At 50.8% G+C, this 13464-nt stretch overlaps 1 protein-coding gene across 1 annotated transcript; it reads right to left on the bottom strand.

Annotated features, from left to right (window-relative positions):
• Positions 1-11323: 11323 nt before the first annotated feature.
• Positions 11324-12959, bottom strand: BO95DRAFT_357518 (putative acetate kinase; the record flags this gene model as incomplete). The annotated part of the gene is made up of 6 exons (XM_025582357.1): positions 11324-11377; positions 11458-11838; positions 11902-11974; positions 12039-12101; positions 12168-12482; positions 12580-12959. The coding sequence occupies 6 exons, from the start codon at positions 12957-12959 to the stop codon at positions 11324-11326; spliced, it is 1266 nt and encodes a 421-aa protein (XP_025444572.1).
• Between the last annotated feature and the right edge of the window lie 505 nt (positions 12960-13464).

Genomic DNA, 13464 nt, shown 5'->3' with positions numbered 1-13464 from the left:
TGAAAATAAAATAATAGGACAATCCAATTAATAGGGTGACTGTGCGTTTGTTGATAGATCGCCTAGCGAGGTACCCAAGATTCCCGGCAACAGGCGGTAATGATGCAGAGGACGGATGATGCAGCTGCAGGTGAGATCGGAAGAGCAATCCTTATTAAGAGGGATCACAGGTCTGACGCTCGAGACAGGGTGATGTAGCGAGGAGAGGTAGATCTGTAGGGCAGGAATGCGACTTCAAGGTACCAAAGAAAATGGGCTTGTAAGAATGAGGAAAGGATGTGGAGTCCCTCAGTCCCAGTCGACAGGTCGTTTTTGCTGGGTTTCTTCGAGCCCGGTGGCTAGGCCGTGGTACTTTGCTTTCCTTTCGAGAAAATCTGCGGTCTTTGTTGCTTTTTTCGCCGATAGATATGTCGAGATCGTAGCAAACCCGCGGTAAACCACGCAGGGACGTGCTGGTGAATTATTGGAGATCAAGCGCGATCTGATCAAGAGCCGACAACCAAGGAAACGGAGCGACTAATGCAGCCCGCAAGGAGGTAATCCTGGAAAGGAGGTGCCACGGAAGTGAACTCCGTCTAATCCGGTAACGAAAAAGAAAACAAATGCGAGACTGGACGTATCGCAAGGGAGGATGGAACGCGGCCTGGTAGGTAACGTCACGGAGAGAGGCAGGTCGGGATAAGAACCGAAGGCGCGAGGGAATGGGCGAAAGTACGTAGGGAGGCGGATGAAGGAGAAGGAGGAGGAGGTCCTGGCTGTAGATAGGAAGAAGTTCAAGAAGGGCGAGATCAATTGAATGGCCAGGCAGGGAATGGAGAAGGATGAATTGAAGAATTTAACCAAGTAGAGAGTTGAAGGGGCTCCATCACTTTGATATATACCGGTAAGTACCTCGCTTTATTCTTCTTCATTCTACTGCCATTGCAATTTTTTTGATTATTTTAATTTACTAAAATGGGTTATTCTTTTTAAGATTGGGGAGGATCTGACCAGACAGTCAACTGAAAACTGAAAAAGAAAAGCTTAAAAAATAGAATATTAAATCAGAGAAATCAGAAAAAAAGACGGACTGAGAACCACTGAAGAATTTCAAAAATAAAAAAGCAAAACAAAACAGACAAGAGATGAGATAAAGTGGCAGCAGCAGCAGGACCCAAAAGAAAAAGAAACGAAAAGAGAAAAAAAACATAAAATAAAACCAAACAAAAATAGTAAGTACGGAGTAGTAAGAAAAAGGTACCATACCCCAGCTGACGGGGCCAGAAAAGGCCAGAATTATCGGAGGAATAACAGTAACGATAATGAGTTAGTTGGATGGATTTAGTTAAGAAGAAAGAGAAAAGGGAAAAACTAGTAAGAATAATCAATTCGCAAAACATAATACAGACCCAGCACTAAGGTCAGAAGCAGCTCTGTTTACTGTCGAGCGTACAGTACATAGTACCGTACATACCTACTGTACATAGCTAGGTCAGCGGCTCTCCCGTCCCGAAGCTGTGGATGCGAAACCATGAGTCTTCCCCTCCTATTGCTTTTCCTTTCCCCCTTTCTTTTCCATTTCTTAGGGGTTTCGCTGCGTCCTCCCCCCTTCAAGTTGCCAACGTTCCGAATGGCTCTTGTGTCGCCATCCTTTCTGCTGCTGCTTCTTGTTGTGCCTGAGTAGTTCATGCTTACGGAGTACACCCGATGATTCAATCCCTAATCCATGATCAATGTTTCGTGGACATGAGTCAGAAAATCCCGATGATGGCTGATTCCAAACACGGGGGTTCATTTCGGAAATTGGAAGGCCATACATCACCCTTAGGACGAAAAGAAAGACCAAAAGGGCACATCTGATCTGTAACAGCAATCTTCATCTTCATCATCATCATCCATATAATCCGAGGTTCCAGAATCCGAGTCAATCGCAACCGGGTATCAATCAGTCATGGTTCTCGTTGGCCATCTGTTAGTTCGGTCGTAAGGGAATGGATGGACTGAATGGATCTTGGGCCGTCATGAGACATCAAAGTACTCCGTACAGTACCTTAGAAAGAGGAATAGTATCGGGGATCTAGCCACACCCACCATCGTCATTGCGGCGACCACCGCACCTGTTCTGGTAAAAGCGAAGAAAAGCCAGAAAAATTCGACTCCACCCAGAATTGCACCCTTTGAACCTATCTACCATCACCACAGAAGCTAGGGGAGAAGGAACCGACTTCTCGGGCAAGTTTGGTGCATGTGAGTGGAGACGACAGCCGCTCACAGGAACCCGCGGATGGATCCGCTGGGGGCTTGTCTTCATGGTCGCTCGCGTGGTGTTTTGGGGTGGGTGGGAAGAAGTGGGAATCAGGGGCCCCTGGAAACTGGATGAATGGTAACGATCATGGCAAATGCCATATCGATCCATCATCCATGTTGATTATTCCCGTGTCTTTCAGCATGTTCGCTTGTTGATTGATTGAACGTCTCGTCAAGATCGTCCCATTGACTTTTATTTCCTTTTCTCTTGATCCTTGGCTTGATTTATTTTCCGTCATCGATGAGGCCTAAAATTTCGGACTGGGGCTATCATTTGCCATCGTTTGGTTGCTAACAAAATAGAGCCGATTAGTTAGGCGGTGTTCTGGTCGGCTGCTTTCCCCCAACGCGCTAGACGCACCCTGGGAAGGGCCCGGAGTAGTACCTGCATAGGCGCCCCATTGTACAATCACGATCATCCCGACTTGATCGAGCAGCAAACTGGCACAAACAATCATTGGATAATGCGCTTGCTTGCTTGCTTGATACCTTGTAGCCAGGTACTAGGTAAGGTACATTAAGCCAGCCTATCATCTTAGCGAGCTTGACTTTCCACTTTGGTCACCTACAGTTTGCCGTAGTCCTTCGATGCGACGACGCAGGGAGAAGGGGTGCCGAGGGGCATGCATGAGGTAAGCAACCACAGCAGGCCGCAGCCTCCGGACACTTTTACTACTGTACTGCTAAGTCGGCCACCTTATGGGGAAGAAGAGGGTCTGCTCTCGCCTGGATCAGGTCTCAGAACCAATCCGAGAGCTCCCCGTTGGCTGGTCAGGTATCTTAGGTACAGTAGGTAGGCACCTAGTCGCCTGGCTAGAGAGTTTCGGGAGACTACTATGGCGAGCAAAATCACTGTTTAGTGTTTATTGATTCGATCCCCTTCCTCGGCTGGCCCACCAGTCTCCTGATTTGATTCATGTCAGCCACAGGAGGGATGATGGGATGGGTGGTTCGTTTGTCTGAGACTAAACAGACTAGACTAGGACAGGTCAACTCGGCGCCTTTTGAGCCACATCATTTTTCTCCCCTACCATACTCCGTGTACACGTTAACTTCGTTTCAAACCCTCTCGCTTCCCGTTTTATCTCTTTTCAAGTGATACCTCGATTGTCGGTCTCGACCCTGGATTCCAGAACCTCTCTTTCCCTTCTAGCCCTCCGGGTTCGGCCATCTTTTTTTCTCTTTTGGTGGATATTTCTGAGCTGGTGGTCACCGGGGAAATCGGACGGGCTGAAAGGGGGCAGTGGGGCCCTCTAATAACGATCATTGATCCGGCAAATCCACCGCTACCCGTCTCCGTCATTACGTAGGCTAGTATTATTCTCGACCCAGACTAGACCCAGCCTGCATTCTTCTCGCGTGCTTCTAGTCCTTCTAGCGCCACTCCCCGCGAGCCCCCCCCCCCTCTCCCCGATGGGTCTTTCTACACAAACCGCCAGGCAAGCTCATCATCGTTCCTCATGAACTCCAAGGCAGGTCTAGAGGGAGACTAGTAACTCAGACAGTAGAAATTGATTGACACGGAGGGAATTCCCACAAGATTGTGTACCCGATGGGACCTTGGTGCAGCCCTGTGCGGGCTTTCTCAGCGGGTGACATACCCGGACACATGGAAGTCGTTTGTTTACCCACTACGACTAGTGACTAGGGTAGGTACTTACCACTTTAGGAAGACAAGGATGATACATCCTCATACTTACAGCACGATAGATTTGCAGTACGTATTCCATGTATGTATTCCTTCCATCGCATCTGTGACCGCCTTCCCAAGTCTTCGCATCCGTCCTTGGCAAATACGAGGATACCCAGTCGCTTGCACTCCGTATGACCTAAAATTACTCGAACCCCACACCGCCGCTAAGCTGCTGATGCCGCTGCCGCTTGCTGCCGCCGCTGCTGCTACTCATCCACTGCATACATCATTCTTACTTCTTGGGGAACCTCCCTGACACTCGCCACAATGGGGGCGCGGAGGGAGCCAAAGCGAATCAGAATTCTCTTTCTCCCGAATCGTGTGTCCGCTTGCCCGTACCCAGCAGGCGCCGCGTCTGCTTGTTGGTTCCGGAGATCCCAGCGGCTTCCGAGCCGCCGGCGTTTGAGAAGTTAACTCGACCTGGTGTTGTGTGCGTGTACGGAGTCGCATGGCGCCTAACTTATCTCTCTCCCTAAGATCCAGGGACCCCGCTGTAGCCAGTTAATGCAGAAAGTACCGTACGCTTCATCCCGAGCGTGTGGCAAGGATGATCCCTGTGAGAGTTGGCGCGAACGCGCGTGAACTAGCCTCATCCTCGATAGATGGATAGATCATCTTTCTATGTTTCGGGTGATTGACCAGCCACTATTGATCAACGCCTACATAGTATGTTTGACGGGGCCTAGACAGCCTTGCCTTTGAATTGAACTGAGAAAGTACAGTCGAGTTCTCTCTTTGGAACAGAGCAACCAATGATATGTATTGGTTGGCTTGTGTTGACTGATCGCTCGTGCTTTGTACCAAAGGTACTTTCTTGCCCTATGGTTGCGATAGCAATTGAATTTCAGTCTCAAACATCGGAGAGACACGCCAGTATATTTTGCATGTCACCCAATAGATTCGGTACATCGCATCTCGGCTAGCATCAAACCATGCCGCCGTCATTAGCAACAGCAGAGTCGGCAGACAGCTCCAGAGGACATGCGATCCGATCAACTGCCGTCCAATTTCTTCTGCGCGAGCATCAAACCTTACGGTAAATATTCAATTCAACTGACAGCCCAACCCACACCCACACCCACCCCCTTCAACTCTCAACTCTGACATATGAGTATGCCCAACGCCATCCCCGACGAGAACCCACCTACCCACCCACCCAACAGATGGGTTTCCCAAAGGCCAAAGCCGAAATTCCAGAAACCTTCTAGAAGGCCCATCCGGACGGTAACTTTGCCCCAAAGCCGCGGGCGAGTGGAAAACCATGGTTCCCTCCCGAGATTCGTCCCAGATTCAGTTCGTCCCAATTCCTACTGCATTAGGCGCAGTGCCTGGCCCTAAGCTCCTAGGTAGTAGGTACGGTTTTGTAAGGTACTTTACCTAGTGTATGGGGAGAGAGGGGCTCGGGGGGGCTGGTTGTGGTGGTGTTCAACGACAAACGTCATTGCATACACTACACCGAATCCCAAGCAAGTAACGTGGAATAGAAAATTACTAGGTTCTTCCTCACAACGGTCTGAGTTTCCCAAGGAAGGCAAGACCGAGTCCGACGGGAGTCGGTTGGGCTCCAGCTTTCGGATGGTGGTGGGCTTTTTGAGCTCTAGTTATGGGTGTCTGTCTGGTGGGTTTGGGTTTGTGTCTACCAAAAAAGACGGTCGTAATCCGCATACGGGTATTCCCGTACGGACTAGAATGACACTAGAAACTGGAAGGAAGGCCGCTAGATGCAGGAACCGTTGTGCAGTACAGAACTGGACTCCGTAGTTAGACCGGTTAGGGGGGGGGGGTCCAACTTGGTTACTGTAGGTACCTAGTAGGCACTAGGCAGCACTGACTGCGGTAACTGGCTGTGAGAATTAAGACATTTGCAGCCCTGCCCTAAGGTCCTAGTGAGCAATCCCCCCCCCCCCGGAAGAGGCTTCAGGTAGATTGGAAATTTCCGCTTTCCGTCGGAGTGCGGACGTTGAGTTCGGCTCTTGCTGGGGGGGGGGGGGGGGGGGGGGGGGGGGGGGGTTCAAGGGTTGTTGATGAGGGCTGGATCGTTTGTAGCGAGTTTGGGGTATCCTGGGCCGCGCGCGGGTATCGGCTTGTTCGCTCTATGACTGAGGATCTTTGGAGGGTCTTGGTCACTGTTTACATTGCAATTGAAGGCGCGAGTCCGATGGATTGAATCTAGCTCCGACTCTGGAACGTGGGCATGTGACTGATTGATCTTCTGGAGTTGCGCTATCTTGAGTTGGTGCCTACTAAGTACTGTACCGGTAGTCTAATCTATTGAGTATTCTGTAGTGTTGTGTCTCTAGCCGCGCGGATCTACCTATCAACTCTCCGATCGCCTGTATGGATCCCCCTCCCCGATAGTCTTCTAATCTTGAAACGCGTCCAGCCTCATCCAGCATCATCAATAATATACTTGCTTTGCTGAGTACGTAGCTTGCTCGATGCAATTACTGAAAATTAGGCCCAATGCATAAAGTACGCGATGTGCGATACATCGAAGAAGTGTCGCGAATTGGGAAGTGGAATGATGGCAGGTCACTAGCTATGGAGCACTAGCCACACAACCTGCAAACTGTCAGGTATCCGTTGAAACAAGGTTGATCTGCCTGCTGTGTCTACTGAGCCAAAAAAAAAAAAGAAAAAGAAAAAGAAAAAGAAAGAAAGAGGAAAAAAAAGGAAAAGTTACTGTGGCCGCATGCAAGCTGCTGCGGCGTTCTCTGCCGCCCGCTCGGGGAATCTGTGTTCTGCAGCAGATCATCGAAGCAGAGAAAGAGGACATGTGTACCGGATGGGGTAAATAAAGCCATGGAAGATCGACCGATCTGCTGTGAAACCCCAAAGGTAAATAAAATAGGTAGGTAGTACATACGTTAGTTGGTAGTTTGGTAGTAGAAGAGGTCTGTTCGCCATTGGGAGGGAGCTACCTTGCAGAAGGCCAGGGGGCGCGGTGGTGGGATCGCGACCGATGCAGGGAGGATGATGGAATCGGTATGCTAGTAAGGTTTGGTCATACTGCAAAAGCAGCGATTGGGATTATCACAATCGGACTCTTAGGTGTGGGATGCTAGTTTGGTATGTCGCATGGATGGCGAACACCATGTTTTGGCGTCCGCTATCATCAGCATAGCACAGGACTCGTGCAAAAGTACCTCTTTGTTGATCTGATCTACCGGATCTATCGCCTTTGCTTTTGTCTCTGCCTGTCTCGCTCGATGGAAATGATGGATACGCGGACCTGATAGACACGTTCTCCTTCACAGTGCCAGAGCACCTGTCAATTGACGACAGTGCCAGGTAGATCCCTGGGAAATGTTTCCCGCTCATATCAAACAAAGGCCACCCTTCTTTCCTGCTCTGGACTTACGGCAGACTTGACCTAGTTTCAAGGATGAACCCATTTGGGCGAGATTGGAGGAGTAAATTTGCAATGGGGTTTGAGTTAGATTACTTAGATACGGTATCAGTCACTAAGTCCTCTGCTCGTTCGACACCCGACGGGGCAAGGATGTGTTCGCCTTCTCCCTTTCTGGGTGGATCAGGGGTCGTAAGACCGACGGTAATGATGAATCGATAACCCTACCTCCAAGAAATCCGCGGAATCACAGCCGGAGGGATTAGCGTCTCTGCAGTCACGGGATGGCGTTCTAGAAGAGGGAACTGATCGGTCGGCTCATTACGAACCGGTCTACATTGCCTGCCTGCCCTTCGATCTGGTCCTCAATTACGGGCACTTTCTTTGCTTTTGCTTTGCTTGGGTTTCTTCTTTTGCCCTCTGATCATCATTATCATTATCCATCAACAGCATCATTTCGATTCGCCCCCATTCCCCATTCCCCATTCCCCATTCCCCAATCCACCACACTACCTACCGAAATGTATCCTTCTTGCTTCCCCAGTCCAGACTAACGCATCCACCCGCCACACTGGAACCTCGACCCATTCCCTCCCTCCCTTTCCCCGTCCCGAGCCAGCCCCGATTTCAATGCCCGTTTTTGGGGGGTACCTTAGGGGTACTCTCTCTCTCGGAGACATATTGATGATGTGCCAAAAGATCGATCGGGATAGAGAAGACTTCGGAGTACGGTAGATGCACTGGCAATCCACTCACCATAGCTAGCTTACCGGTTATTTTAGTGCTGGAAATCATTTGATCTATTGAGTTGGTCGGTACTGTAGTTACAGTCCACTAACTAACCAGCACACTCGGCTTCTTGCTTCTGATCGCCGTTGTCTCCCTCCCCTTCCCTCCATTCCCCGGTCTTTCCCCTCCCCCTCCCCCTCCCCAGCCTCACAGCACACACAGACAGTAAAGAAAGCCCGCCGCCGCCCGGGTCTCCCCCGTTAGCCCGCTCCTGGAGGATCTACTGCGTTTCCCGGTTCGGGGAGATGATCTACGTGTTGCCCTCAGTGTCGGGCCGGCTTTTTTCTTTCTGGAATATAGCATCCACACAGCAGATGTAAATCACTTTTTCGGGAATGATGGGTCTCATGACGGGGAATTTCTCTTGTCCCCTTCCCGTACCGTGGGCAGCTCCAAAAGAGAGAAGAAGGGAGGGGGGGACAGCCACTGTTTACGCTATTCTCGGCTTGAAATTGTGATCTAGAGGGAATAGGGGGGCGAAGAACAAAGAAGAGGAAGATTCTGGAAGAGATGAATCTTTTACAGTGAAGCGTGGGCCCACGCTTGATGTCTGTCTTTCCTTTCATTGAAGATGGTTATGTTAGTGTGGTTTATGATGGATGAAAGGAAAAGCAAGATGCCTGGACCAACCCAGAACAGGTGGATGCTGGCTGGGCATGAGTCGAGTGGGTGATAACATTACATGTAAACCTCTACTCAACCCCAGCTAGCTCGATAGGTACTGTACTGTAGCCATGATACTGCGCCAATCCAATCCAACAAGCTGACTCGCCACAGGGTCTAATTACTGACTCAGTTCCTGGTCTTTTGAAAGGGTGTAACCCCTTAGGCTGAACTAACTAACCAACCCAGTACCCATTACCCATGTCTTTCCAACGGGGAACTTGCGTCTATCCATAGCTCTTGGAGCCTGCCACCTATTAGCCACAAAGAAAAACAACGAGTCCTTCCTCTGTCACTCTCTCTGGAAATATTCTAATCTGCCAGAAGCAATGCACAAGTTCTAGACTCTTTCCGGAGATCCAATTTGATCTTCCGCTGCAGGGTTCTCACTAACCAGTGGTCCAGGGGGTTTTACTGGTACAATAGCAGAGGGGAGAGGAGATGATGGCAATCGTGCAGATTTAGGTTTGGGTTACTTTTCTATCGAATGCATAACTTTACTGATACACACACACACACGCACGCACACACAAAGGTCGATGTACACATCAGTATATCAGGAGCAAGGGCCTCCAGTAGATCAATCTGTCAATTGAATCAGCGCCAGCGCCAGCGCCACAGGGGGCGTTCAGTAAATCGCGCAGCTCTCTCTGTCTTCCTGCTTACCGTCCCATCAACCATATCATTTCCTTCCCACGACTCAGTCCGACCCCGACGCAAGGGAGCGAATTGCGATGAGGAATTTTCACCACCTCATCTCTGCTGTGAGTGTTATCATGACTGGGTGGATTGATTTTCCAACCCAACGAGGCATATCCATATCTCTCTGTACCGATATCTCTCTACCGGTCTACGTACCTATCAATAAACCACGCATGCAATGGATCAAACAATCAATTCCCGCATTGCTTGGTTACCGGTAAGTTCCTCGATAAGAGAAGCTACAACATTCCTGACAGGTGGCCAGGGAGGGATGGCAAGATCGTGATGATCGCATTCCCGGTACGGTACCGATGGATCTACCGCGCTGTCTTCCCTTCACTACTCCGTACCGTAGATGTCTTTCCCCTTCCCCTACCGCGGTGGAGCTGGAGCTGGAGCTGGGATTTGCGTCTTTGCTTCTCTTTGCTTGTTTTTCTGTGCCTGTGGGCTGGCTACAGCCTGAATCTATCCGTACCCGTGATTTAGGCCGTAATGTCATTCGTCCGGATGGGAACTTCCCCGTTCCAATTCTTCCTTGTCACTGCAGCCAAACTCAGGGCTCCAGTTAGTAAGTAAGAGTCTCGGGGGGAAGTCCGGGTTCGATCGGTTTGTGGGAAGCTAGGATGCAGCACAGTTGTTTCCGTCGCGCGGCTGCTAGCTTCCCTGCCTAGGAAGTCACCTAGTTAAGTTACTACTAGCTACCCACCTACCCTGTTGATGGGAGGTCCGTTCGATGGTTCGGGCTGTGTTCGTCCCGGTCCGATTTTGCTTTTTCTCTTTTGCTTAAAAATTGGTCCGGGTTACGGGTGATACTTCAGATGCAGATACTGGAGGTGCAGGTGTTTGAGAGGTGGTGTGGTGCGGTGGTTGTCTTAGGGCAAGGTTACTAGATACATAGTTTGTTGTGTTGGGAGAAGGGCTGAGCTCTTGACTGATTTGCGAGGTACAGTGTGATGCTTACATCCTGGATTTGCTTTTCTGGTGTGCTTTTTTGGGGAGGGGGAAGGGGAACGCCAGCAGGGGGTAGGGCAGTTTGACAGGCGTTTGGTTTCGTGAACTGTTAACTGCCTACGGAGTACCTAGGAAGCCGTTGCTTGAGTCAGGGTCTCAGTGGTTGCTTGTACAGTAACTTAACTTATTGGCCAGGCCAGGGTTACAGTAGTTAGTGCTCATGGGGATGGGAGGGTACGGAAAGCTAGTTCGGTTTGTCTGGCAAGTTACATTGCTTTAACTAGTATTCTACCTAGGCCTGCTTACAATCCCTGCGTGGCTGCTAGTGTAGATCGGGTATGGTCCGGGAGGTGAGAGGTCTAGACAGCCTGAGCCTAACTTACCCCCCGTTTTATGAAGCCAGCGGGCAGTGCTGGAGCACTACAAATTCCAGGTTACCTGTTGAGACATGTGGAAAATAGTCTGACTTGGTTGTTCCGCTGCATCTTCTAACATTACATGGATGTCGTGGGTGTTTGTTGCCTCTGTCTTTGGCGACGTGATGTATCCGTCTCCTTTCGCGTTCCTTACTGTCTCAGACACAGCTCGCGTTCGCTTCCAAATACCATGCCTGGAAAGGATCCTGGCTGGTGCTCTGCGGCTTGAAGACCCTGTCTTGCTTGCTGGAATTGGGTGTCTTGAATAATTCCAGGTAATGGAGTTGATGGTTTGGGTTTCCATGGGTCCAGGCAGGTGTGCTGCTCATGGCTACGGTAAGTCAGGGGAGGGAGGGATTGGACTTCAATGTCTCAATTGAGCTGAAACAATTATAAGCATCATCATCATTAAGTGATAGGTCATGGCGATTTCGTTCCTCCCTCATGTTCATCGATCCATCACGGCAAAGAAGATCACGAGTTGGTGTTCGTGCCGTACTTCTCAACACATCCATGTGCCATCTCGTACTGCAAGAATTCAAACCCACGAGCGTCAGCCTCCCATGTTCCCTCCATCGTTCAAGGCAGTGGGAGACAGTTTCACTCACCTGTTCATCGGTCTGGCAAATCAACACCCGCGGTCCCCTGGATCCACCAGCCTTTGAAACATCCACCACCGTCTGGCCCTCGCCCGGGCCCTTGTCGTTGGACGCCTCGTCGATAGCGAAACCGAGACACTGGCATCGCTCGATCACCGCCTTCCGCAGGAGAGCGCTCTTCTCGCCAATGCCTCCCGCAAACACGAGGGCGTCGACCTTGCCGCCCAGCTTCAGGTAGTAATTCCCGATGTAGCCGAGGATACGGTCTACGATGATATCGAACGCGAGCTTGTGGCTGGGGCTCGGGGGGTTCTCGACGGCGATCTGGGAGAAGTCGGTGGTGCCCGTCAGGGCCTTCCACCCGGATTTCTTGTTGAGGATTTCTTCGGCCTAGGCGAGGGGGGTCAGCTGCGCTGCGCTACACTTTGAGCAGTGCCCAAAGGACATCCATACCGTGCTGATGTGCATTTCTTTGGTGCTGGCCGGGCTCAATTTGCCTGCTTCGCTGGTGTAGTGGAATACGAGTCTGGTCACATTGTCTCCTTAGCCTTGTTCTTTGCCCCAAAAAAGTTGCTAGGGTTCTCCCTTACGATGGATCGATATCTCCGCTTCGCGTCGCTCCCGGTAGTCCCGCCAGAGGAGTCAAGCCCATCCTGTACACAAAGATTAGTGTCTAACTTCAACCGACGATCAAACTGCAAGCGAGGCATCTCCCTTACGTGGTATCGACCGATTTGCCATCCTTGATTGCACACATCGAAGCGCCGCTTCCGACATGCATCGCGATCACGCTGGTTTGCTCCACGGGCTTGTTGAGGAATTCCGCCACTGATCGCAGGATATACGAGTAGCTGATGCCATGGAAGCCATACTTCCGGAGACCCTTGGATTTAGCGACTTCCGGATCGATGGGGTACGTGCGCACGTGCTCGGGGATCGTCTGGTGGAATGCCGAGTCGAAGAACGTGATGCTTTTCACGTCGGGAATCTCGGTCCGGCAGTGACGGATGATTTCCAGGGCTGAGAAGTTGTGTCTGTATTCCATTGTGTAAGTCTGGACGGTAGGAACACCAATATCGCACATCAGGCCGGGGGGGGGGGGGGGGGGCGGGTGGAGTCTAAAAAACATACAAAGGAGCCAGATCCTCCAATTTCTCCAAATGGTGATAGGTCTCGTCGGTGATCACCACGGAGGAGTCGTAGTCACCCCCGTGGACGACGCGGTGGCAGATGTAGGCCAGATCGTCCTTGCTGCCGACTTCCGACAGTTCCGGGTCGGAGACGCAGCGGTCGAGGAGGAACTTGAAGGCGTCTTGCGGGGTTCCGATGCTTTCCTTGATCTCCTCGGTGTGATTCTTCTCGCCGCAGGTGTACTTGAGCTTGGCGGGTGGGGCGGTGATGCCGGAGACCTGCGCGGTCGCGATCACCTTGGGGTGCTGCTCGAAGGTATAGAAGGTGAGTTTGACCGAGGAGGAGCCGGCATTGACGGAGAGGATGGACTTGCGGGGCATGGTGAGGGGAATTAAATAAATTATAAGTGTTGAGTAGGTAGTGAGAAGTGAGAGGGGAAGGGAGGGGATTTTGGTAGGCGGGGTATGTATGTACAAGATGCAAGGAGATAGATCTCTATGTAGCAGTTCGAAGAGTCCGTCAATTTTCCTGGCTAGGCCGGCCCTATAGTTATATGTGACTGTCTAATAATCGAAATCTCGGAGTTGCATTGCCGTATGGGTCCAGTTGCATGTGTGATCTTGCAGGTGGGCAGAGCAGTTCTTGGAAGTTGTTCATAGCTCTGGAAGATTGGTGGGGAGAAAGATAGCGAAAGTGGTTGAAAGTGGTTGGGTGATGTCAGAGACCCTTCACCAGGTGACGTAGCGGGAAGCCAAAAAAAAAATAGCAGGTCGAGTCGGACAGGATACAATGTCAAGTTTGTCAACACCGGGCTTATTTCAAGCTGCATCTCCCCTCTCCCTTAACCTGGTGGCCTGATATCTTTCTCGTGCTTTGCCTGTCTTT

The sequence above is a fragment of the Aspergillus brunneoviolaceus genome (assembly GCF_003184695.1).
Source record: "Aspergillus brunneoviolaceus CBS 621.78 unplaced genomic scaffold BO95scaffold_17, whole genome shotgun sequence".
NCBI lineage: Eukaryota > Fungi > Ascomycota > Eurotiomycetes > Eurotiales > Aspergillaceae > Aspergillus > Aspergillus brunneoviolaceus.
Note: the sequence above shows the minus strand (reverse complement) of the source record. Positions and strands in the feature narration are given on the sequence as shown.